The 21,756-nt window shown below is 37.5% G+C and overlaps 3 protein-coding genes across 4 annotated transcripts; 1 reads left to right on the top strand and 2 right to left on the bottom strand.

Annotated features, from left to right (window-relative positions):
• Nucleotides 1-31: 31 nt before the first annotated feature.
• LOC111068742 (vesicle transport protein GOT1B) lies at nucleotides 32-2,578 on the top strand. The gene is made up of 5 exons (XM_022358432.2): nucleotides 32-170; nucleotides 237-328; nucleotides 410-588; nucleotides 960-1,041; nucleotides 2,232-2,578. The coding sequence occupies exons 1-5, from the start codon at nucleotides 146-148 to the stop codon at nucleotides 2,274-2,276; spliced, it is 423 nt and encodes a 140-aa protein (XP_022214124.1). The 5' UTR covers nucleotides 32-145; the 3' UTR covers nucleotides 2,277-2,578.
• Nucleotides 1,221-1,905, bottom strand: LOC111068743 (cytochrome b-c1 complex subunit 7). The gene is made up of 3 exons (XM_022358433.2): nucleotides 1,789-1,905; nucleotides 1,622-1,669; nucleotides 1,221-1,548 (listed from the first exon to the last, which is right to left on the bottom strand). The coding sequence occupies exons 1-3, from the start codon at nucleotides 1,826-1,828 to the stop codon at nucleotides 1,301-1,303; spliced, it is 336 nt and encodes a 111-aa protein (XP_022214125.1). The 5' UTR covers nucleotides 1,829-1,905; the 3' UTR covers nucleotides 1,221-1,300.
• Nucleotides 2,174-9,083, bottom strand: LOC111068739 (ethanolamine kinase). Of its 2 annotated transcripts, none has more exons than XM_022358429.2 (5): nucleotides 8,518-9,083; nucleotides 6,731-7,106; nucleotides 3,842-4,467; nucleotides 3,313-3,762; nucleotides 2,174-3,233 (listed from the first exon to the last, which is right to left on the bottom strand). In XM_022358429.2, exons 2-5 carry the CDS (start codon nucleotides 7,103-7,105, stop codon nucleotides 3,146-3,148), a joined length of 1,539 nt encoding a protein of 512 aa, XP_022214121.1. In that variant the 5' UTR covers nucleotide 7,106; nucleotides 8,518-9,083; the 3' UTR covers nucleotides 2,174-3,145. The 2 variants fall into 2 exon arrangements, with proteins under 2 accessions (XP_022214121.1, XP_022214119.1); XM_022358427.2 differs by having other exon boundaries at nucleotides 8,600-9,083.
• Nucleotides 9,084-21,756: the final 12,673 nt, after the last annotated feature.

Genomic DNA, 21,756 nt, shown 5'->3' with positions numbered 1-21,756 from the left:
CTGCGAATGATTGTTTATATTCGTTAATACGATACATTTTTAGATTGTAGAAATCAGCTGTTCCAATTTTTAAATAATTTACGTGTTTACGTGGAATTTCCAATCAGGTCGGAAACTCTCACTGAAATAAATACAAACGGACAAAATGATTGAGGTAACAGATCTTCAGAGTAAGTCCATTGTTCATGCATCTATTGAAATACTTCTGTGAGCTTATTTGAATCCCTTTTTCATAGAAATTGGCATCGGCTTGGCTGGCTTCGGCATATCGTTTTTGTTTCTTGGCATGCTGCTTCTGTTCGACAAAGGTTTACTCGCAATTGGAAATGTATGTGCAATGCTCAAAGCTAACGCACCACCCAATGTACGCTCCATTATTAACAAATCTTTCCTTTCCTCTCACCCGTAGATACTGTTCATTTCGGGACTGGGATGTGTGATCGGCGTGGAGCGAACTTTGCGCTTTTTCTTTCAAAGACATAAAGTAAAAGGCACAACCGCCTTCTTTGGTGGAATCTTCATCGTTCTGCTGGGATTTCCCATCATTGGAATGATTGTTGAGTCCTATGGATTCTTTGCACTATTCAGGTTCGCTATTTCTATACATTTTGTTGTTGTTCTTGGTAATTACGTGGAAAGGAAGATGTTTGCATCATTAAATGATAAGCCAGAACTGTTGTTGGGTCCTCCCCTATACCTACAGACCCTAAAACAGAGCTTTAAATTTACATTTCAAATTTTGTCTAGTCTTGTCTGCCCACCCATGTGTCCGTCCGTGCACGCTTTCTATCTATGCACATATGTACGTGCGTGCGTGCATTCGGAATTGTTTAAATGAATGCGAAGCAACGGCAATATCTTCCATTTCACAATTTTCAAGTATCACCAAAGAGCAATCTTTTCCAATCTGTCTTTCATCTTTATACAAATCTATGGATTTTTTCTTTATATCTTTACAGCGGCTTCTTTCCCGTGGCCGTCAATTTCCTTGGACGTGTGCCTGTCTTGGGATCTCTATTCAATTTACCCTTTATGCAAAAGGTAAGGCAGAATGGTGCATATCGTAATGCTTAAGCTCACAAAATCACATTCCACACACACAAACATCACATATAGAGAGAGAGAGAGCTGACGACTCTATTGATCCACATAAGCATTAATCCCACTAATAAATTAAAATGGCATCTCCCCCCATCAGTTGACTATGCAAAACAGGCTAATTTCATAGCTTTTTTAGTTTTAATCTAAGCTATGTATTTCAACATTTACAAATCGAGTGGTTAGGGAGGGGGCTAAGTTCTTAGTGGTTCTTGTTCCAGTCCTCGCGCTCCTCTCGCTCCTTAACCACCTCGTTTAAATAGGGCTCCAAGTATTTGACATCCTCCTCGTACTTAGTCCACTGCTCCTTTGGCAAAATCGTTTTGGTCATAGACAAATGCAGTGCACGCATAATACGATAGTTGCGCTCGTCGTAAATCTTGCGGGGCAGACGGCGGACTGCTTCCTTCACATCGTCGTTCTCATAGAGACAATCGTCACGGTGCAGACCTACATCCAATGCAAATCCATAGTTAGATACACTTTCGTCGCAATTTAAATGCCATTAGTGTTGGGCACTTACCATACTGATTGAATCCGGACAAGTTGTAGGCCCATCTGCCCAGGTTAGCTGCAATTGCAAAAAAAAATTCGAGTTACATATTTACGTAATCATTCTAACATTCAGGCGACAAGAGCGGCGCCACATTCGTGCGCATCGCCATGGCAGCCATCTAAAATAATACTTACAGAAAACCGATGGACCTTTTCTAGCAATGTAGCTCGCCATTATTTACGGAAATTGAAAATAATTCTAGAAACTCGGTCGCCTGGCTCCCTTTTTTTTTTGGTATGACAGCTGCTACAGCTGGTGGTGAGACTTGCCTCGAAACGACCTATCGATAGCAGTCAGCTGCGATAGTAGAATTCTGTATCGATACCAGAGTTGCCTTAATTAAATCGACTGAACTCAAACCGATACGTCACACAGTCTGTTTTAAAAAACAAGAAAAATGTGGGAAATCCTCAATTTCTGTAACCAAAATTTCAGAACTATAAAGCCCATTTTTGGGATATACATATGTAGGTGTATAATTCATACAAATGCACAAAAAATATAGAATTTTGTATCCAATTTTGATAATTGACGATTTATTTATTTATCCTTTTTCTTTTATTGTATATCTTTATAGATTGTTCAAAAACTTGGTGGTGATGGCAACCGGACAACAGTATAATAAAAATGGTCTGTTGAACGTGTTCACACCCATTACAAAATATACGAAAAAGCCTTTTTTGTATAAAGTAAATAAATTGTATCGAAATTCTTGTAAAATCTAATAAGCTTCATGTACAAATCCGCCTTCATAAACAATATACACTACATGTAGATGACAACAGTTAATAATCACAATAGTGTCTTTAAAAGCCAAATTGCAAAAGGGAGTTATTTGATATCACCAGAAAACAAATCAAAGGGAAATTTTGGTTGTTTTTGTTTTGTTTAAATAAATCAACTACGTTGTTCAGAAATAAATCTTAAGGCTTGTTTTGGGGGAAAATCATACGACAAAATATGCCTCTCTTATACCTCTCTATTGTATCTAGTACTAAGTATATATTAGTATGTTCCCCTGGGCTGGCTTATACACGAGTTAGACAATTTACATGCATATAGTAGAATATTTTTGGTTAAAACATTCAGTATGCACCATTTGCAAATAGAATGTTTTTTGTATGTTTTAAAGTACATTACTTCGAATTTCGTTTTATTTATGACTACAAAATATCAATTTACAAATTAAAGAACATATACAAATTCTTTATATATATATATGTATATATATTTATATATATACATACACTAGGGCTGGCACGAATACGACACTAATTTAAGATTGATTTTTGTTTTTCTGTTGTTTTTCTGTTAACACGCACACACACACGTTTTAGTATATATATACATATGTATAACATTGAGATCCGTGTCCAGCCTTAGTTTACACACATATATCACTGGGGGCACATAGTATATATATATATATATACATATACATATATATATATAGTATCTCCAAATAGCGAGGGAGGGAGAGAGAGAGAGAGCTCATTTATTGTTCTTCTGTGATGCAGCAGTCAATGATAAGAACTCCTCCTTCCTGGCCAAGTACTCATTGTAACGAAGAAACGCATAGCTAGGACAAAAATAATAATATAATTATAACATATAAATATGATTTATGCTATATCTTCCTGCATTTTAGCACTACTTACCCTACATAATCGAAATCGATAGTGGAATGCTCGGCTTGCAATAGGGACCACACTGTCCAGAAGATATGCGATGCTAAAGCAAACTGATTAACCTGGACGTAGAGTAAATCCACCTCGTCGCTCTGTATATTCGTACGTTGCAGATATTCCTCGAGGTAGACGCGCAGCCATTGCAATTGAAACTCACGCTTTGGATACCGTGTATAGTCCACCTCATCGACACCGCACATTTCCGCAAAATGATTGCCAATATCGAAGGCCTGAAAATTATAATCGGCATACTCGTAGTCAATAAAGTTAACCGTCTTCATGCTTTTCGTGTAGACGACATTGCCCAGCAGTAGGTCGTTGTGTGAGAAAACAATTGGACTGTCTAGTGCCACCAGATATTTGTACAAGCTGTTGAATTCCTCACGCAGTCGACAAATAGGTAAAAATGTTCCTTTCACTCTGCAAACAAAATCAAAAACAGAGTTTCAAATGATTTAGTATTTAGCGGGAGAGGAGAAGAGCACTCGTTTTTGCGTACCTTTTGTGTTTCTCAGCATCAGTAAAACGTTCAGGTACTAAATCAAGAAAGCTTTGCGTTTTCGTCCATATCATTGGCAATTGTTTAGCTGCATCCGCAACCGCATCGGCACTCGAAGTATCAGCTGCAGCACCTCCCACAATATCTCCAACATTCTTCCTAACCTTACGATGCATTTCAGCCATACGACGAGCAACCAAAGGCCAAATCTCTGGACATAGAACACTTTCAGTATTTAAGGTGGTACCAGGTACGTATTCGTAGACGAGGCCATTCTTGAATGTTGCATATAGCGATGGCGCTAGGCCATATGTATGCAGTAGTAGAAAATTTTGCGTTTCAGCTTTCCGATCGATCAGTAGGTCTGTTTTGTTTCCATATACCCGGACCAGGACTACGTTATCGGAGTACTGTAGAGGTAGGCCATCTGTTTCCCCATTCGCCGTAAACTCCTCCTCGTCCTCGTCCTCCTCCTCCTGCACTGCTGGATCCTCAACTTTGATGGGGGGTACATATGGCTCTTGTTGTTCTTTGTCATCGTCATCGTTCCCATCGTTCTTCTTCAGTTTGGTTGTTGGTTTGTGGAAACAACCAACCAGTTTGTTTGTGATGCCATCGGTAAAACTCTGAAATCAATAAATCCGTAAACGAACAAAATGTTCAATTATTAATGGCACTTTGCCTTTGGCCCAGTTTATATGCAACAACGTTATGAGGTTATGGGGGGAGTGGGAGTTAGATTTATGTATATATGTATGTAGTTATTGCATCACACCTCTAACCAAAACCGTAAGAATGTTAGGGTTAGGGTTTTAGTTTGGGATTTTTCAATGGAAAGATTTCGAACAAAGAAATAAAAAAAAACGTTCATTAAAGCCGGAACCGTTCTACAATAAAACTAAAAAAAGGGGGGCTTTTCCTTATCGCTGGCACATGCTACGCATACACTATATACTATTATGTATGTGTATGTACGAGTGTATCTGTGCATTCAGGGGTACGGTACGTGTATAATTGCTAGTGATAAACTTTTTGACATTAACCCCCTGCCTTGGCTTCGAATAAATCCCCCCCGTCATCAATAACCCTCTCAAACACGGGACGACAACACCTCTATAATTATTTGAAAATATCAAGTATAAACTGAAATATAGAGGCCTATAACCGGGCAAATATGCGCCCCCTGACATGATTCGAAAATATATATAAGCTTGCAGATAATATAGAGGCCTATGACCGGGCGAATAATTGTCGAATGATGCGAATGACGCGCTGTGATTCGCTGGTACAAAGTACCCCCAAGTTAAGGGAAACTTAAGCGCCATTTGCTATGAGTTATTATGGAATTTTTGCAATAAAATACTGAACGTGAATATAACCCAAATGTTTGGCTTGTAGATACATATGTACATATACATATTATAGTATATTTCGTATAAAAGAACACATTTAGTATTGGAATACCGAAAATGAGCTGTTTTTTTGGCAGTCACACGTAAATGTGCCTTTAATGGAGCCTCTGGCATAAACTCTCTCCCGATTTATATAATTGCTATCTATAGCATTCCAGTTAGATCTTTGGCTGTTGCTGTTGTTCTGAAACGTACTGTTTTTTTTCTTAGTAGATAAGTAGATTGCGTGCGTAGTACTAAAAGCATACATATTATAACACTCATTAGAATTTAAACACTTCAAATATATATATACATACATATATGTACATACATGTACATACATATATGGGTACTACACGTACATAAGTAGGAGGTCAAGTTATAAGCGTACCGATAAGACACAGAGTCGAGCGGCCCATTTTTCAAAAGAATTATGGCTTAAGCAGCATTTATGGCTACACAGAGAAAAAAGAATATAAGGCATATACATATACTCGTGATATACGGAATGCAAGCCATTGTGAAAGTATAACCCATACAGAAAATCAGATAATTATTATGGAAACTTTTTACGTTCGTTGCTTTGGCTTTTTCCTCTCTCAGTGTACTGTATGTGCTGGGCACACATTCTATGGCTCTTATCAACGTATCAGTGGAAGAACATTATCAGCAGCCCACACTCAACCCATATAGTATAGTATCTGTTTCATCCGTAATATATGGCTGGGCCACTCGAGTCAATGCACCTGTTCGAGAAGGACTTGAGATTGTAATCTAGAATCTAGAGCTATTTGTCGTCACGAAGGCCTCTTTCTTTGAGGCCCTTCCCTCGTGGCACGAGATAATAAAACAAAGTAAGAATAATAAACTGGTTTCTACTACGTTTCGAATTGTCCTAACACCCCAACGGAAAACAGCACCAGCACCAGCGAAAAAAAAATAAATAAATGTTAATTTCAAATAACAATCCCATGGCTCACAATAAATAAAGTCTATTTACAAATTTTCAAGGTAGCGGAGTAGCGCAAAAACATATATACTATATATAAATAATAATAATAATTACTATTGGAAGGTTGTGCAACCAGCCTCACGCTCCACTCTACTCTACTCTACTCCTCTCCCCCTCTGTGTCTTGTCTGTCTTGCTGTCTGTCATACCCAGAGTAAATTAGTTGGAAATATATGTATAGTATGTCTGTAGAATATAGCCATAGCAAATATACGATTAAATTTTACCGTACGAATACATCATCGCTTTGTGGGGACAGTCAGTCCTTTCTTTGGTGATTCAAATGATCACTGGGAACTACAACACTTGAGATACATTGTACATAATCTCGGAAGATGAAGGTGCTGAAGGTAGAGGTAGAGAATGTTGATGGGGGAATAGAATGTACATATATGTATGTATGGTATGTATTCGTATTATGTTGGTTTGGATGGGTGTAGAGGATGTCTTTAAGTGTTTTCTTTTGTTGATGGTTATACATTACCTTAAATTCAACGTGGGCGAGATCCCAGTTCGGTCGTATAACCTTCAATAGTTCCTTAGCACCTTGAATTACATCGGCCTCCCCAACAAATATGGGTACAAAGGGTACAATAATCTTCTTTGATTCTTTGGGCGACGGCGACGTGTTCTTCTCCGTGTGGTTTGTCTCTGGTTGGTTTTTGGTTGCGTTTGAATACGAATTTGAATTTGAATTCAAATGGTTATCGTTATCGGTTTGATATTGATTCTGATTCGATTGCGATTGCTGATTGACCGTTTGACGAACTAAGGATAAAGAATCTTTCATCACTTTTGGATTGCCGCCACTTGTTGAAATCTGTCCTGTGTAACTGTTGCTCTTGGTTTCTGTGCCCATTCTATCATTCGGTATTTATCAATCATGTGAATATACGAAAGGTGTGTCAGAGGTCGGGTCAAAAACACATACAACAATAACAATAACAACAATAACACCATACGTATGTACATATATGGAAATATTTTACAAATAAAAGCAAAGCACACACTTAAACAAAATCGGCAGGCCGAAGCTCCTTCTAAGTAGCCCCGCAGTTCATGAGCGCAACCCCCTCAGCCCACAGCAAAAACTAAAAACCATAAGGATAAGTTGGATGAGAGGACCGCACCCAAAACAATCAATCCGGTAGAGCTGGATATTAGTATTCGTCATAGCAGTAGTAAATATACATATCCTCTGCGACTAATTAGATAAAAGTATAGCCAGCCCATGCCATGACTCCCAAGCGGGACAAAAAAAAAATAAATGTATAGCAGGGGTGGTGTATGGGGTGGGTGGGTGGTATGATTAAGCGGACCACTCGTCCACGTGTACCGTACAAAATGAATTGCAGGAAAAAAATCGTATTGCAAATTCTGTCACTCGCATAAACGTCTGAAACAGAAGTTACACGTATGTATGTGTTCCAAATACATACACATGTGGGGCAATAATTAAAAAAAAATGTTGGCAAAAATGGAAACAGATAGGACACTGTTGGGCCCTATACTAAGTCAATAAGTTTGCTGTGATTAGATCGCGAAATAGACCCAACGCCATATGTACATATATCGTATTGTATTATTTTGTACGGCAGCCATCCGCCGGTACATATTTCGTACATATATGAGAATAATTAGGGCGTTCGAGTGCCTGAAACAATATAAATATGTACGCACATATGAATACATACAGTAGTTGTACATGCACCACCACCACCCTTTCTATGTACAAAAGTCATGTGTTTCAGCGGCACTGCGTACCGCAGCAATGTGTACATACATACAAATGTATGTACGAGAGATCTCTGTGCTGTGCTTTTTCAGGTAAAGCGTAAGCGGCGGCGGCGTTTCGTTTGCACGCAAGATTCGTGTTTGTTTTGGCATTAACATGTTTCTCTCCTCTTCGCTTCTCTGCTCCTCTCTTCCACTCTTTTATACATATGTATATATTTAGCGAATTCTCTCCGTTTACGGAAAAAGCAAATAATTTTAAAGTTTCATGCAGATAGATGTACGTTCGGCTGTATGAGTATGGGTGTGTGTGTATGCGTGTGTATTTCATATTTTTTGGTGCGATTTTTTATTTGGGGGAAGGAAGGTTTGGAAGGTTTGGTCTTAAGGTAGGTTGTTGAGGGGGATGGATAGGTATGGGGATGGGGATGATGCTGATCTTGTTCAATGGGGATTGGGGATTAGAGGGATGGTTTGCATGCATGTGATATGTATAAAAACGACAAATAAGGTAAAAATATAAAAGAAAATGTGTACCAATATGTCAAGCGTCAACGAACGCAAACGCAAACGCACACTGAGAGGTGGAATTGTTAGATTTTGTTTCTACACACGTTACCTTCGGGTATTGATTGTTTTTGAAAGAAAACACAAAAAAAAAGCCGCGAAAACCACACAACCAGATTATTGATTTTGGGGCCTGCTGCTGCTGTTGCTCGCTTTTCGAAGAACAGGCAATTTAGGGGGGTGGGAGAACGGACAGCGGACAGCGTAGAGTGCGATGCGATGTACGATGTATGGCGGTCTTGGTCTTGGATTTGGTTCTTTTTTCGATGGCAAGCAGATGTGTTAATATTTGCGTTTCTCGCTATCCGCCTTATTCGATTTTTCGTTTTTCGGCTCTTTCCTCAAATTTCTTTGCACACAACTCCGACTTCCGACTCGGCGAACTGTAGGGATGTTGAATATATTTTTTTTGAATATATATTTGGGGTCGATTTTTTCTATTTTATTGCATATATCAACTATCAACGGACTTTTCTGAATTTAGAAAAAAATTTGACACTATTTTGTTGTTTCATTGTTCGCGGGGAAAAATTTGTGAGACCATTTTTTCTAGCTACAATGTGCCCATTTCTACTACTCATGTTGCTGGGAAGCGTGTTGCCGACAAGCTAATGAAAAGGTGTGGCTTACAGGCAAAACGGCGTCGAGAATATAAGGCATGCAAGGCTAAGTTCACCCTTTTTTCAACATACTGTAAGGGTCTCAGTTGTGCGTCTCAGGTATGAGTTTTGAGAGATATAACAGTATGGATTTTTTGTCGAATACATAAAAAGAATTATTATATACATATATAAAGATAACTTAATGCGAAGGCGTTTAACATCAATCAAATTTCCGCCGTCAGGAAATTTGATATATCGATATCTATTTCCTAGATAAATATTAATAACGATGTTTTTGTGCGATAATGGAACTTTTTGAAAGTTCAGTTGCTTGGCGCTATCTATCTATCACAACGTTCCTTCTCGCTATATCTAAAATTACTAAAGCCAATAACTATTAATAGTTTAAAACCAAACAACTCTTAGAAAAACCCATTTTTTTGCGAAATATACATATGTTTTATTTGGGTGTCTTTATTATTTCGCACAGCCCAAAGTCAATTAAAAATCGAAAAAATCTGTTATTATTTTTTCCACCATTACACTTTGGTTTTTTACTTTGCTTTATCTGGTGCAATCACAAATCAACTTATAATAATTAAGATCACCTCAAAATTCCTGAAAATAGTTATTTTATAGAGCATTTACATTACCAAGCGTACTTATTATTTTTCATATGACTTTAAATCAGAGCCGGCAGCGTCGTATGCACTGTGCATAGGAAAAAATTTCGGGCAGCGCAGTCGGCCCACATACAGCGTAAAGACTTCGTGTGGTTTCGTTATTCTGCGCTGCTGACGTAGCGGCAGAGAATATTCTGCCCCACTGACGTAGCGGCAGAGCGGGCTATGCACAAACGGCTTCATATTCTGCTCGCTTGCCTCAGCGGCAGATAAGCATTCGTGTGCCCTATGCACAATTACTTGGCTTTCACAGCGGCAGAGAAACAAGTAACGTATTTGACTTCGTGTCTGTTGTCTTCGAAGCTTTAAATTCTATATCTTCTCCGCAGAGCTCTCGCAGAGCGAGAATGAGTAGCGTCAGCAGCGCTGGAGGAGGTGGGTGAAGCAACTGAAAATCAATTTCTTTATTCTTGCTATAATATGGATCCGATCTGATTCAGATTCGGCAATCTGGTAGATATGATCATTCTCTACGATACTGCGTTTTTAGTTTTATCGTATCTTTAAAACTGTGCCTGCCACAGTTGGGCGGAAGGGGGCGGGGCGAAATTTTGAAATACATTTGTAGCAGTGTGATATCACATGAGCCCGGAAACAAGTTGGTTACTCTAGCTCTTATAGTCTCTGAGATATAGGCGCTCAAGACGGACAGAGACTCGGCTATTGGGGCTTACGCACACACTAGCTGAAAGCGGATCTGAATGAGATTGCTGATAAAAACAAACATTCTTGATCATTGAGCAAGCTTTCAGCTCAGAAGCAGCTATGTGCGCACTTGCACTGGAGCAGTGTGTTTGATTTTTTCTGCTCCGCTTTCACCTAGTGTGTATGTGAGCCCTTGATGCTGATCAAGAATATATATACTTTATGGGGTCGGAAACGTTTCCTTCTCTGCGTTACACACATCCACCAATACCACAAATCTAATGTGCCCCTTAATTCTTTTTGAATACGGGTATAACAAAGAGTTGTTAAACAGCTGTTCAGTTTGAAAAGCTTAACCAAGAACGTATTTATTTTCAATAGGCAATAAACAATGGATTCATCCGTAACATACGAGTATATAGAGTGAAAATCATGAGAAAGTACTATTTAGTCATTGAGCATGACCAAAATCTTATATTTTGAATTCAGGTCTCCATCTCACGATTTCACCAACCGAATGTATCGAACGGAACGCGCCGTGAATTGAACCTCGTAAAAGTATTCGTCTTCCTTGAAAGATCCCACGCGTTGCCAGTAATTCTGATCGTATGAGACATCAATGTAGAATCCAGAGATACAATCAGTCAGGAGAATATAGTCTATCAAGAACAACTTGCTCAGCTCGATGACATATTTATTTTGGTTGGCCGTGACAGTGCGTACTGGATACTTTTCGGATGCCAAATTATCCCCCCGTACAATCGACACCACAGATTTTGTTTTGTTGATAACATCACTAATTGCGTTTTTCCTAAATCCAAACCGACTTTTTCAGATAGATATGGGGATGTACCAAATTTTTTAAATTATCGACACTAATGAGGAAGAACTTTACTTGAAGACCATTTATTAAAGGTCTCGGATTTTGTTATGCTTTTTTTGATAGGTAGCACATTTGATTGGTTCGTAACCTTCCAAAAGGTATTTTTTGTTCATTTTTTCCAATTTTTAGGTTTGGTTAACGAATTTTAGCCCCAAAAATCATCATTTTGCATTTCAATGAGCGATACCTTAACCGACGCCCATTAAGCTGAAATCACAAAGAAATAGGACAACTTTCGACTGTTTCATTAGTTTTTCAAAGTCACAAAGTTCTTACAAAACTAAATACTGAGTTATTGAAAAAGACACTTTTGCATTTCAAAGCTTTATATTACCCAGACTGCAAAAATTCTTCAAAAAAAGTGTTTGGCATCAAAAACTAGCTGTTTAATTACTTTTCAAAATAGTAAAGTCCCATACAACCAGAAGTAGGTTTGCAGTTATATGAAAAAAAAAAGCGCTACCTCTGAAAAAAGCTAAAAAAATACCAGACTTCAAAAATTCTTCAAAAAAGTTCTTTGCCTCAATTCTTTAAAAAATTTTAAAGCCCTCCATCTATCAGAAAAAGTCGGTTTTGATCCTTTTGGCCAAAAAGTTCGGTTTGGTCGAATTTAATTTAGGGGAGCTGTACCGTTAATTAAAAATTAATTGAATCAGCAACCGAATACCTTAAACGAACAGCAAATTACCGCCCACACTAAAAAGAAATCACTTCGGTGTTTAAGTCAAAACGTAAAAAATCCACAAAATGCTTTTTGCATATGCTTTAGTTTAACGGTAACTGCACAGTGTGGATGACTCTACTCAATCTTTCATCTTCAACCACTGACCATACTATTGGCTGGAATAAACGTGCTGAAAAATTTTCCACAAAAAAAAAAAATATCACAAACCTAAGCCCATCCTAAAACTTTTCCACTTCCTATAGGTTGATTATCTTCGCAAATTATTACCACATCTCCAATGGTGATAGGCTTGGTCCTTGAATGCCATTTGGTTCGTCTAGTCAGAGTCGGCAAGTATTCTTTAATCCATCGACTCCAAAAGTGATCCTTTAATTGCTGGGCAATGCGGTATTGTTTACGATGACAAAAATTGTTTACATCTCCTGGTGTTTGAGTAGAATTGGTCGTTCCGAGAAAAAAATGGTTAGGCGTTAGAGGCTCCAGGTCATCTATGTTAACAGGTAGGTGAGTGAGAGGTCGACTATTTACAATATTTACAGCCTCAATAAGTAAACTTCTTAACGTTTCAACGTGTGGTGCTTTCTCCTTGAGTGTTACGCTCAGGACTCGTTTTGTCGATCTCACCAAGCGCCTCCAGCATCCTCCTGAGCTGGGATTCGAAGGGCAATTGAATTTCCAGTCGATTCCTTTATTTGACATCTCCGATTTTATATAATTCCAGTGAAATAAATCCTTAACCTGTTTTAATTCGTTATCTGCTCCGAGGAAATTTGTTCCCATATCTGATCGTATTGTTACGGGAACACCTCTTCTGTTTACAAAGTTCCTTATACATAAAATACAGGCGTCTGTGGATAAATCAGCAGCTAGTTCCAAGTGCATGGCTCTGATTGTCAAACACGTAAAGAGTGCAACCCATCTTTTTTCTTGTCGTCTTCCGATGGTAACCATGACCGGACCAAAGTAGTCTAAGCCCACAAAGGTGAAAGGTCGTTGATATGGTGTCACGAGGACCCATTAAAGGAACGATTGGTTTGGCACTATGATTTTTGCAATATTGGCAAAAAGCTTTTGCCCGTCGAACCGCTTTTCGTAGATTTGTGATCTAGAATTTGCATCTTATTTCGTTTATAATGGTTTCGTCGTTTTGATGGTGGTAGATTTCATGATACCATTTTACAATAAGTTCCGTGAAGCTATGTCGTGGCGGCAGTATTATTGGTTGACGTTGTGTTTCTGGTATAGCGATTGCATAATCCAATCTTCCCGCGACAACTAAAACTTCACACGCATTTAGTTTTGGAGAGAGCGTATAAATGGAACTACTCTTAGAAACTGATTCAGAGTTTTGTAATTCAGCGACCTCATCTGCGTATACTTGATTTTGTACCATTTCACATAATTTTGATTCAGCAAGGACTAGTTCAGGTGCGGATAATTCTCCTTTTTCTCTTTGTTGAATCTCCTTCCGACAATTATGAACAAATCTCAAATACCATACGTTTCAACCGTAGATAGTTTGAGAATCGACTGATATCTACAAACTGGTTAGTTTTTACAGTCATTGTGATTTTACGCCTTTCAGTATAGTCATCTATGGAAGAACTGTAATCCATCGTTGGCCTGGTATCCTTTTCAGCAAGAAAAAATTCGGGACCGCTTATCCATTCGACATTCTTTGTCGACACGGTTTAGCTTGAGATCGAATACAAAGTTGTCGGACTTACTATTCCAATACATGCCTAAAATCTTGTCTGTTGATTCGTTACTCATTTGGACGGTTTGTGCTACCAAGTCGTTTTCCTTCGTGTCATTTAGCAATTCCTGAATTTGTTTGGAACTAGATACAAAGCCCCTGAGTTCAAATTTTCCCATCTTATGTACTCTCTTGACTTCCTGACTGATTTGAAAGGATTCTTCTTTGGATTCAAAACTAGCAACGAAGTCATCTACATAATGCTTCGTCTGAATGGCATCGATTACTTTCTCCCTATAACTTTCAGCGTTTTGTGCATTGATATTCTTTATGTATTGGGCACAACAAGGAGAGCATGCTGCTCCAAATATAAGGACAGTCATCTTATATGTTTCAACCTGAGCATTACGATTACCATGTCTCCAAAGGAATCTTAAAGAATCCTGGTGCTCTTTTCGGACTTGCACTTGTACAAACATTTCCTTTATATCAGCACATACTGCAAATTTCCCTTGCCGAAATTTGAAAAGAATCGTTGTCAATGGTGGGTTTTCATCAGGTCCCTTTAAGAGCATGGTATTTAGGGATTCAAAATTGATAGTCGCGGCTGCATCGAAAACCAATCTCATTTTCTTGGGCTTGTTTATGTTAACAATACCGAAGTGCGGTAAATACCAAGTCCTTGGTTCAATAAGAGCTGCTTCTTGCTTTGACATTTTAACAGCGTATCCTTTTTGAACAACATCCATAATGGCTTTGTCATATTCGTCCATCTTTCCTAATCCGTGCATTTTGTTCTCTACTCCGTGCAACCTCTGAAGAGCCATGTTGTAGCTATCCGGGAATTTAACCACATCCTCCTTCCAAAGGAGTCCAGTCTCGTAACACCCTTCTAGTTTTCTAGTTGTGTTCTTTAATATATCCCCAGCTCTAGATATATCGCCTGATTCTAATGGTTTTATAGGTATCTTTACTCCAAAGTTCTCCGTTGTGAAGTAATCTGCTATCATCTCATGGATTTCTTTTTCTGAGCTGTCTTCTTTTGGACATGCATGTAAAACCACTGACAATCGTGTTAACCCAATCTTTTGGGTTGCCTTCCGAAGGCAACCATAACACAATCGTAAATCCTTAACGATTTTCCATTTTTCTTTTCCTTCAGCCTTTAAATATTGTTCACATTTATTTAAATAATGTTCACCCTGACAATGAAGACATTCCACTTTGTTCTGGCTAGGTTCTTTTTTGGAGGAGTGCAAAATAGAACTTTGTGGACCTTTATATTCACCCTTCGATTGTTTTACGTTAACAGCCAGTTGCTAAAGTTGTCCAAATTGGGATAGGGCTTGCGATGAATATTCAATCCATTGAATACGTTTACTAAGTGGCATCTTTCCTACCAAGCTTTCTATCAAAGATGGATTCTGTAAATGCTGAGTAGCATTAGCTGATTTCAAAAATATTACTAAATTATCTACTTTAGAAGCAAATACGACTAGCTTTTCTAGATTATTCTCTGTTACAGATGCTATTTGATTAACCATATTCATTTGACTACTAATTAACATTTCTGGCCTTCCATACGTAAACTGTAGTCGTTCCATAATAAACCCAACATATACAGGATTAATTAATAGACCCTTAACTTCTTCTTTTATGCTTTTCATCATATTCATTAAATCCCGGAAGATGTCATTATTCGAATCCTTTTCTTTTGTTTCCACCATTGTAATCTCCCTGTCGGAATCCATATTGTCCTCTGAGTTTGATCTTGGTGTAGATGTACCAGCCATGTCGCTCGAATAAAATTCCAATTTTCTCTTGCTGCGCATGTATTTGTGAATTTCACCACTTCGTGAAATTTCTCTTCGACGGTCAAAGTTACAAACTTAATAAAGATGTTACCACTCCGTGTGGTAAATAGTCAACAACAACACCAAATAGAATCTTTATGCTTCGAATACATTTATTTATGCAAGCACTACAGTTATGACTTATGATTTATTAAATTGTGTTGTCGTGCCGCCGTTTTCTTTTTTACTGTCTCCTTCGTTCTCTTCTTTAGAGATCGGCGACGCGACTTCGTGCCAATATTTTCTCGTTTTCAGAAACATCGATAGCAGGCCGATAATTTTAAGGGTGGGAGCAGGGTGACCGTTTGAAATTAAAAATTTGAATTCGAATCAGCAACCGAATATTTATTGAACTAGCAACATATATATAGCTGCTAAACTATCCGTAAATATAGCTACTTTAGTTAGTCTTAATTGCTTGGCAATGAGACAGGTCATGTTAATTGTAAATAATTCAGCCATAGCAGACGAAATTTTTATCTCTGATCTAAATCTATGTCTTTTTTCCGTTTACATCAATAATACCCATACCCACTTTACTATCACATATTGAAGCATCACTTGCAAAGATATGGTACTTTTTTTCCTTGAGATTGTGGAGAATTTCATAATACATAACAAGAACTTGTTCTTTAGGTACATTTAGTTTGTTTATATTAAAGGGGTTACTATGTAGATGCAGTCTTTTATTTGCGGTGAAAGTCACTGCTGGTTTGGTCATTTCAAAAATATCCCTAAACATGTTTGCTACTATCGTGTAAGACGAATTTACTGATTGAGAGAGAGCAGGTGTAACTATTGTAAAGATCGTAGTTTTGAGTCTTTAATCTCAAAAGCTCTTTGGCAGTTAAAAACATTGCTCTGAAGTTTGGGGGCATTTCACCCGCCAACGCAAAAATTACATGCTTTGGAGTATCTGGTGTTACCCCTAAGTATCGACGAAGCGCAGCGACTTGTCTCGAAAAAAGTTTCCCAAAGTTACCTTTATTTAGGTTTGCCATGGTGGTTGACGCATGTTCAGCTTTTGATCTAATGAGAGCTTTGACTATATTTGTGGCAACTTGAGGTCTTAGGCCACTCTTAATATTGGTGGCCATTTGCAACAGTTTCATGCCAACCCCAGATTCTTTCCTTATTTTTTCTACATGTTTCTTGTCAGACAAACTCGATGTGATTATTCTACCCAGAAACTTTATTTCCCTGACTTCAGGGATACTTTGCAGATTCATTACGATATTTACTTTCGTTTTTTTGAATGGTGTCATAGCCATAACCGAACACTTAGTTGGATTCAGGTTGAGATCTCCACAAAGGAGCTGAAAACTGTCGATCTTGCCTTGTAAATTTATTGCAGCTTCACAAAAATTGGGTTTGGCTGACAAGATTATGAAATCATCAGCAAATTGAAAAATCTTGGTGTCGTTTGCCTCAATTTGATGAAACCGACGAGTATACAGATTAAAAAGAACTGGCGACAGACAGCTTCCCTGTGGCAGACCATTTGTAACCTTCTCAGTCTCCGAACATAATTGCAAAAACCTTAAAACAAAAATTTTGCCGTTTGCGGCAGTGAATGGTTGACAAAAGATCGTTTATACACATGGAAGCACTTTTCTTTTTCGTATAAGCGTAACACCTAAAGGGCAGTAACTTATTCTTTTCCACAAACTCAGACAATCTATTTTTAACCATGCCGTTTACAGATTTCGCAAGAACTGAGATTAGCGATATTGGTCTGAAGTTTTTGATGTCATCTAGTGGCTTACCCCATTTTGGAATCGGACAAATCTTAATGCTACGCCACGCATTTGGAAATTGGCAGCTATCATATGACTCATTAAAACAAGAAAAGAGTTTTTGTATTACCTTCTCCGAAAGAGATGCTAGCATTTCATATGTTGATCTTTTATTTCTAATAACCTCACTTAATTTCTTCATAGAAAATGCTTGTGTACTCTGCGAGTTAGCCATGTTATTAGGAACAGTTGCAGTTAACTCTGTTTGTGGAATTTGATTGCTCAGAAAGTCTAAATATTCCCTGTTATTGGATGGAGACCACTCCTGCATCTGAGGTTTCCCTAGACCTTTAAGATTCCTCAAAAATTGCCAAGATTTCCTAGGCGAAGGACTCTGATTAATCTCTTCAATTTTATCCTGATAAGAGTTTCTCTTTGCTTTTTTCACAGCATTTTTCCATTCTAGTCGAGCTTGGCTGGCCGCTTCAAAGTTCTCTGTATTTGGATATTTGATAGCTTTAGCTTGCGTAGACTTAAAAATTCAATTTAAACGTGTAAGTTCGTCAGTCCACCAGAACTTTGGAGACCTTTTCTCCAATATGGGAGTGCATGACCTAATTTCATTTTTCACCTTGTTTGTTATATCATTAATGTTCCGAAACTCTCTAATGTTGTTTAGTTTTGAAAATAACTTTACTTTAGACAGAAAGAACTTTGGTTTTATTTTGATATTCTGGATTGTAATTGATATAGGAAAATGATGGCTGCCACCAATCCTTAGCGGACTGATATGCCAGTCAAAAAGCAAATTAGAGTTGGTAAAAGTCAAATACAAAACTGAACCCGACATTAGATTTAGAGACTGTTTAAAGGTTAAGCTCCCATCATTCAACCACTTGATGAAACCAGCATTTAAGGAAACATCTTCTATGAAACGACCTTTGGAATTGGTCATACTATCACCGAATACACTATTTCGAGCATTAAAATCTCCACCTAGGAATACATCTTGAAGACAAAAAGTCTTTTAATGTCTGATTTAAAATCATCTATTTGGCTCACAATAGGCTGAAGCTATCGTGAGATTTCGGGATAAATTGGTTGTTTGTATAATTGATATGTCAGATGTAGCAATGAAAGGAACTTTTTTGAAAAGAATTTTATTTTTTACTAGTACCGAAGTACCTCCATAATTGTCAGCTCTAAGTTTTTCAGCAGCTTTAAAATTTAAAATGTTTCTAAAAGTAGGATCATCTCCATGGGAGAAGGTCTCAGAAAGACACGCAAAATCAAAATCTTCATTATTAAGCAGAAACTCTAGGTCATTTTTATTTGCTTTGAGCGATTGAATGTTATATTTAAATATTTTAACTGACATGATTATTGTGTTTTTAAAGTCTGGCTCTGACTCAAACTTCTCTGCCTGTTCTTATAAATTTTTCTTTTAAATCTTGAAAGGACTCGCATAACGCTTCACCGAATCAATGAATGGTGTTATTAAGCGAAAAAGTTGAACACATATATCAGCAAACTTTATATCCTCCTTGACTGGGTATTGGAATTTATGTTCTGAAGTGTCATGAGTATAAGATGGTAATGAGAAATGATTGAAATTTTGTTGTGGGGGAACTAAGGTGTTTTTTACTATTAAGGTGGATCGGTTACTATATATGATTTTGTTTACAAGCTCGTTTTTATCTATTGTCTCAGGCATTTTCGATGGTAGAGCAGGAAAAGCCTTTTCATTTTGGGATAATAAATCAAATCGATTATTTATCGAGTATGGGGATGTCACTTCTTTCCTTGACAATTTCTTTACACATATAACTTTCATTTTTTCCTCCAGTGCCCATTTTGAACATACTTTCTTATCACGAGCCGTGTTTTCATTACAGTTACATAAAATGCATTTGTAAACCTGACAATTTGGAGATGTGCACTCCGGCGCACCACAACGTAGACTACGCTTCTTTGCTTTACACGTTCGTGAACCGTGACCAATCCGTCCACAGTTAAAACATTGTAAAATATTTCGTACAAAATGAGAAACTTCTAGTCTGCAGTAATTCAAAACAACATGAGATGGGATTTCTACATTTAAAAACCAATTTTCACTGATAAAGTGGGTTCCCACACTACTTCAGTAGCCCCTGTCTCTGATTTTACCTTGCGTCTTAATCTAGTCACCGACTTAAGCCTAGTACTCAGATCGAAAAAAACACCTCGCGAACAGAATCAGGGTTGATATTCGTTTGAAACCGATACGAAATTTTTTCCGGCAAAAACTGTTTTCTAGGCTCTTTACGGTAGATACTAGAAAAGTATCCGATGGTATTTGCTGGTATTCGTTGGTATGTTGCTAGCCCCTCGAAAGTTATATCAATTTGATATATTTTGCCAGCAAACACGAAGCAAACATTGCATTATGAGAACAAAAAACCAAATGAAATATTTAAATAATGAAGAAAAATAGAATCTAATTATTGCAGTATTATATGAATGACAATTATATGGATATTATAATATATTATTTTTATTAATTTTCATAAATATAAAACAAATAAACAAACAAAAAATAAAAACACTGGGCACCGAGCGGTATATATAGAACTTTTGGTGGACGGAAAATTTAGCGCGTCTTAGTACTAGGCTTTTAATACAAAATTTTAAATTTTAGCGCGTCTGAATACTAGGCTTTAACATAACGGGGTGGGGCAGCCCTTGTGTGGCGTTGCATTTGCTGCGCTGTTTTACTTTGCTTCTAGATGATAGGAAGACAAGAGTACTGCCTTTTTGTATATACTATAATTATAATTAAAAGATGATTTCAATTTCATTTATTATTATTTATTTAGTTAGTTATTTAGTTATTTAGTTCTGTGTCACCTGCTGGCTGGCACGCCGTGTATTTGTACTTGTCGGTTTCTTGTTTTAGTGCATTTGTATCTTCTGGGTCTTTGTTACTGCAATTAACGAATGTTGTACGGGAAGAGGTATCGAGATATATGTAGACCTTTTACCTTATATGTATTACCTTTTTTATATCCACTCCCTATCGCGTTGCATCGACTGCTGTGTTCACTGAGTACGGTTCACTGTGTTCTTGTTTTATCCCATTTGAATTTGCTGGTATTGGTCCTGCGTTATACGGATCTGCTTTAATGCGCCGTCTATGCGGATGATCAGGTTCTTTATTGTCTGCTCCTCCCCCTTGCGCTGCATCTCCATCAAGCAGCTTGCTTTCACGCTTTCATAATCATCCCGAACTTTCTTCATAATGATCACGATTTTATAAATTTCTTCCATGTCGGTTTTGTTCTTGTGAAACGAATAAATCAAATCATTAAGCCAAGTGTCAAGTCTGTTAGCTTTTTCTAGCATCATCATCTCGAGCTCTGATATCTGGGGTTTAGTTTGCTCTGCACATTTCGGCGGGGTTTCTGGATTTTCGCTCATATTTTGGCACAAATTCAAAATAGTTCAAATGCTCCAAAATTTAGATATGTATATTTCTATTTAAGTCACTCAATGACTTATCCGAGCAGCTTTGCTATTTAAGGTTGCTTTGTTCATTATTTGACTAAAAAAAATATTTCTCAAGCATTGGGTGGATCTATGTAGTACTCATGGTACAGTCTAGACGGTATCACAGCGATAACTCACTGCCTGTCTATTCACCCATTAGCTTTTTGATAAAAACTCTTCGAGTCGAGTGACAAAAGCAGAATAGAATATATTCTGCTATTCAGCACATCTTAAACAGATCACAAAATAAGTATTGAAAGTCCATGCAAAACGCGTTTCCAGCTATAATTTACGAATTCTAAAATCTTCAATCAATTTACTCTGAGAACAAAAACATGATGCAGCTAAAGTCAGCAAAAGAATCTACCACCGAAATTGGAATTTTACAATTTTAATCATTTTGATCATCTCATAGATAAACTGGCTTTTTGAATCCAAAGTTTTTTTCAGTGTGATCATTTGCTGCTTGCGAAAAATACCCATTAAAGTTAAGCCACGTGGTCGGCAGTTCATTGCGTTTTGATTTTTCAGAAAGTAAAACCCAAGCTGGGTTAAAAACTTAAAAAACGTATTTAAAATAAACGCCAACAACTTTTAAGTAATATGGATATCGTTCATACAGGTATAAAGCTTAATTAAAAACAACCAACTATTTGTAGATGGTTTTGTGTCGTCAAAAAATCGAAAATAATCAAATTGTCTTTTCTGAGTGTTTTTCGATTTCCAGTTATAGCTTCTCTTAAGCTTTTAGTTCGGGGGGGTCGGCCGGAAGCGGAATTTAATACCATCGGTTTAACTGGTTGGTTCGTCCGAGGGTTTCGAGGCTTAAATGTCAAATTTATATGTTTAATTTATAATTTGACTATATTTTATTCTTGGTTTAAAAACTGGTATAGGATTT

This window comes from Drosophila obscura, unplaced genomic scaffold (genome assembly GCF_018151105.1).
Source record: "Drosophila obscura isolate BZ-5 IFL unplaced genomic scaffold, ASM1815110v1 contig_73, whole genome shotgun sequence".
Lineage (NCBI taxonomy): Eukaryota > Metazoa > Arthropoda > Insecta > Diptera > Drosophilidae > Drosophila > Drosophila obscura.
This window is presented reverse-complemented; position numbering and strand designations above follow the sequence as displayed.